This window comes from Pecten maximus, chromosome 11 (genome assembly GCF_902652985.1).
Source record: "Pecten maximus chromosome 11, xPecMax1.1, whole genome shotgun sequence".
In the NCBI taxonomy this organism is placed as follows: Eukaryota; Metazoa; Mollusca; class Bivalvia; order Pectinida; family Pectinidae; genus Pecten; species Pecten maximus.
In genome coordinates, this window is record NC_047025.1 from 34,320,447 (window position 1) to 34,326,086 (window position 5,640).

Here is a 5,640-nt window from a genome sequence, read left to right on the forward strand (position 1 = left end):
AGACAGTACTACTTAGTAACTGTATATTACTGACTCGAGACTGTACTACTTAGTAACTGTATAATGCTGACTAGAGACGGTACAATTTAGTAACTGTATAATACTAACTCGAGGCCGTACTACTTAGTAACTGTATATCATGACATACTAGGTATACAGGTAGACAACCTCCCTTGTATATATTATAAGAGGTTCCATTGTACGATCATAACAAAATTCACAAGCAGGAGATACATACTTGTATGATTTTATTCAAGCATTCCATGTACACGTATAATGTAGTTACACATAACACACATACTTGTGCACGCAGTGACACACACATACATGTGCACCCAGTGACGCATAACACACATACATGTGCACACGGTGACGCATACATGTGCGCAGTAACACATAACACACATACCTGCGCACACATTAACCCATAACACACATACATGTGCACATAGTGACACATAATACATATACAGATGCAGTGACGTATAACACATAAAAGTGCAGAGTGACGTATAACACACATACATGTGCACACAGACGTATAACACACATACATGTGCACAGTGACGTATAACACACATACATGAATACAGTGACGTATAACACATGCATAAGCACAGTGACGTATAACACATAGATGTGCACAGTGACGTATAACACACATACATGAATACAGTGACGTATAACACATGCATAAGCACAGTGACGTATAACACATAGATGTGCACAGTGACGTATAACACATACATGAGCACAGTGACGTATAACACACATAAATGTACACAGTGACGTATAACACACATACATGTGCACAGTGACGTATAACACACATACATGTGCACATACAGTGACATATAACATACATACATGTATATCCCAAGTTGTAACAGCTGTTGTCACCATTTATTCCGATATGTCGTAAGTCCAGCTGCGCGTTGGGAGCGGCTGAAAAGTGCATATTCTACACATACGTCAATATGGGAGTTCTGATATCGTCATCATGATTTCCTATATGTCATTTACAACAGTAGCAAGTAGATTGATAGAACCTAGCATGCTGTTACATGAAAGAGATTCGTTCATTAAAAGTGATTTCGGAAATTGGTAGACATGAAATCAACTTCATCAATCCATTAGTATTTCTGTTGAAATTATTCTTCCTCGTCAAAGCGAACTATTTTTTCTAGTCTACATGTATGTCAACACCACTTTTCCTAAATATACAAAACATGTTCCATGTAATTAGTTTATACTAATGACTATCTCGACAATGGAATATTCATAGATATTTTCCGGAATTATTATGTGATGCTGTATAAAAAGATAACAATTTATCTCGCGGCCCTAAATATCCACCATTTGTTTAAAATTATGTTTAATGATTCAAACACTGTGATTAAAATTCCGTATATAATTATTATCAGTCTAACTAGGCAAAATCTATCGGTCTAATACCGTCACGCCAGCCATGGCCGTGAGCATATTGTACAGTGATTGGTTCTATATCAATATCTTCAGCCAATTATAAAATCAGACGAACCCTGGAAACGTCGAGGGGTTCAGTTTTGCTTAGCCATTTTTAGGAAAATTTGAGATGGACAGATCACTAATTCTCAACGTATTTATATCAGGAGAAATAAAGGACCTCATCACAATTGAGAATGCTTAATACATTTGTAGGTATACAAATCTGGACCTAGTTATATTAAAACTTCTGCTGTTAAACCATCCGTCGTAAAATAGATTTTCGTTATCATCAAAAAATCATGAAAAGCGCATAAGATAATTAATCGCTTAAATAAAGAATCGTCATTATTGATCATTCGTACTATATGTCATTAATCAAAATTGTGTAATACAATTATCGGTAGAAGGAGGGATTTCGTCATCAGCGAAACCTTAATGCCCGCATGGTAGTTATATAATGGAGGAACATTTTCGTTAGTAGTGGTAATTTGTAACATGCTAGTCCGTACTCTGGTTTCAATTAGAAATAATCGTTTTTACAACACTTGGGATTTCACAAGTGAAAATTATAAACAAGAGTACACTGTAACCGTACGAGACTTTGTCTACAGGGAGAAAACAAATGTCAGCAGCAATACTCTGAAACAAGCGTGTTTGTAGTTATAACGGGGCTCCATCCTCAGCGACACTTCAAAAAGAGCATACTATATTTCCGGTAAAATGGGATTTCGTTATCTTGATTTTAATAAATCTAAAAAGCATACTCATTCGAAGTAAAACAAGCATAATATCGATAACAATTCCTCTAACGCGAACGCTTCTTAGCTTGATTAAATTCGAAACAATATGTTCCCTAGTGTGGTAATAACGGCACAACACAATAAAATATACATTTGAAACATGTTCACAAGAAAACTGACAATATACATTCAAAAGTTTCACATTTACACATTTGTGAAAGAATTGTTTATTTTCAATCTAAACACATACAACCTGATCATTTGGGGTGTTGAACACGTGTATATATATATTGAACTATATATATGTGCCCTACTGTACATTTCCTTGTTCACAATGATCACGATTACAATACCTTCACCGACTGAACACATATTGTACAAACCTGATACACCGGAATCGTTTTAATCCGTTACGGAATATATAATCCGAAACTCATTCTCAATTAGATTTAATAGGTGTTAGAATTATTTGTACTGCTACCATGACAATAAACAATGTTAAAATCACCTGTTTACGTTGTTCGCTCTTTTACACTATACTAATCAGTCGAAATCCAAAGTCGTCGTCGTAGATTTTTCCATTCGTTTCATTGAAAATTTCTTGAAACATTTGCGGAATTGCAGTAAATCGTTGAGGGATTTTCTAAATTGTGCACTAAGACAAACATAAATCCAAAAGTTTACAAGAAAACTAACGTACACTAGTACATTGAGGATGACTGCAAGATATAAAGTAGTCAAGCTGCTAAATAATGTGTTATCATAAAACAAGATGGCGAATACCATTCCATTCGGAAGTTCTACTAATATGAACATTATCACAAGGATAATAATCATTTGAGAGGTTCGTTTGATTTGCCGGAAGTCTCGGCGTTCCCGTTCGTTTTCTTCGTGTGCATGTAAAAGTAATATCCGCTTTGATTCCGTCTTCAACTTCCGGACGAGAAGAAATGTTGTCACTATCAAAAGAGTACAAGGCACCAGCTGACCAAGGGCACACCGAAAGATATTTACAACTCGTTCGTATTTTTCCGATATGTCCGGATTATCATGACAAAGGCACAGGTCTTGTGTAAATCCGTTTTCATCAACGACCCGCACGTAATCGTAGTTGGTGTAGAGAAATCTCGGCGTGTACATTGCGGCTGCGAGAAATAGACTCCCTAACACGCTGAAGAAGGACACCCGAATGGTACATAATCTTGGCCCCACGAAGGGGTGCGCGATGACAATGTAGCGTTGGATCCCTAAACACGTGGTAATCCAAACAGAGGCTGTGTGGAATAGAGAGCTTAGATGAGACAAGTAGTCGTAAAAATAACACATTGGATAATCCATGGGAGTGTCCGCATGACCCTAGTCCATAGATATACACATATATATAACTAATTACTCCGGCAGAAAAGGTGTCGCTCATAGCAAGGGCGATCAAAAGTATAGTTGTTGGGGATCGCATCTTCTTCCGGGCAAACACCGCAATAACCAGGATGTTTGTGATAAGCGTCACACCGAATATGATCGGACAAAGAACCCCGTATACACCAAACGCAAAGGGGTATGCGTGAGGTAGGCATGTTTCGTTTTCAAAGTTTCTGTTGAGATGAACAGTAATATTTTTACTGGTATTCCCAGAGTCTGTTTGAAAATCCTGATAATCTCCAACTGTCATAGTGAATAATGAAAGATAATGGTTTATACACCAAGATAAAATGTAAATAAAATATTGCCTGTATTATTTTGATACGAAATAGGATTATATTACTAAACACTTGTACATTAACAATCGTGTCTGTCTAGAACTGTTTACACATTGTACAGGCAGTGTTGTATATAGTCCGCAATGTCTCTATCAATGTCCCTCGGAATATGTTCAAATTATCGCGGATGAAACAGTTTCCATTCAAATATATCCTTACATGATCCAGCAGAGAATAGTTTTCATTCGTTGTTGTAATTTGACTGGAAGCTGAAAATCCTTGTTCCCAGTCGCCCGGTCACCCGCCGAGTGAGGCAATCCACTGCTAGAAACGGAATCAAAGGCCCATGGACGCGTTCCTAAACAGATAGAACGTACGATCAATACAGGGTATTTCCTGGTTAAAATGGCTGTACATGATTATTGAGAAATATTAAACCCAATTATGGTCTGTAACTAAACTATTTGTCCTTAAAAGTACAGTCAAAGCTTTGTCATTTGCCATGTGACCTCAATTAAGGCTACCTAACTACCCCCAGCATCGTCTGTGTATATACGCATGTAGGTATGACCCGCGCACATTCATGATCAAAGTGCCACATATGTAAATCTCGCATATTGCCCCTGGATTTATTACAGTTCACATAAACATTTCCTATATAAATGTTAACATGCCCCTTCATCTACTGTCATTGTTCTATACTTACATTCTCTAGGAATACACTCCAGGTGTTCTCCGATACCTGTTGCACACTGTACATACCAGTAGTATATGTCTATACGGTGCTGTGTATATCATTTCCATTAACTGCTTCACCACTCAGATCTTACCTCATATGTTTTGTTTACTAACTGATGATTATCAGGTCTGCCGTCAAGTGAGGGGGTATTTATCACCGTGTAAGTGGGTTTTTTTTTTCGGATCGCTTTTCGTCTCGCTCCTTCAATCCATTAGCATTTGGCAATATTACGAACCCGCGGATCCATTTCCCGAATATTACCTACAGAAGTTGGTTTTTTTCATAGATGAAGTGGGAATGAATTGCCCGGAAACGTTTCAGCAAACTGTCCTCCACTTAGTATATAAGAATACTTCAAATGAAGGCGATTGTTGGCGGCCGTCTGACTTAATTGCTATAGACCGCGTCTGCCAATCTTTAAGAGTTCGATTGGATTGTATAGCGTTACGTGATCTTTTTTCATCACAATGCTCACAACTTCTGATATTTGATTTTCAATGGAGTGAACAAAAAACACTCCCAATAGCATCAATACACGTAACCACGGTCCTAATTTCCTAATTTTCTTGTTCCCTTAAGCATTGGAAGTTCTCGGAAACATGTCAGCCCCAGTGGGTGGAATGTTACCGAGGTCTGCCAGATCTTATCGGTAATCTAACATGGAACGGAGCGTGTATCCACATGTCTGTCCGTCTTATCTTGTCTAATATTGGTCAGTTCTCATTGCATTTATTCATACGCCCACAGTGTATGTATAAATGTATGCTCCTTCACCTCGTCCGCACGTGTAAGCTGTGTCCTGTCTTACCTCGTCCGCACGTGTAAGCTGTGTCCTGTCTTACCTCGTCCGCACGTGTAAGCTGTGTCCTGTCGCCGTCAATTACCTGTGTCAATTACCAGTCCAACACTAGACTCTCCCCTCGATAGCCATGCAGAAAGCGAAGTATTGGAAAGACATGTTTGTGTTTGATACGTAAGGATAGTTTAGTACAATTTA

The 5,640-nt window shown here is 38.1% G+C and overlaps 1 protein-coding gene across 1 annotated transcript; it reads right to left on the reverse strand.

Moving 5' to 3' along the window:
* Window positions 1–224: 224 nt before the first annotated feature.
* Window positions 225–5,311, reverse strand: LOC117338055 (sex peptide receptor-like). Its single transcript, XM_033899219.1, is given in 2 exon segments — window positions 225–3,434; window positions 3,436–5,311. Coding segments are annotated over 2 exon segments (1,125 nt in total). The 5' UTR covers window positions 3,877–5,311; the 3' UTR covers window positions 225–2,750.
* Between the last annotated feature and the right edge of the window lie 329 nt (window positions 5,312–5,640).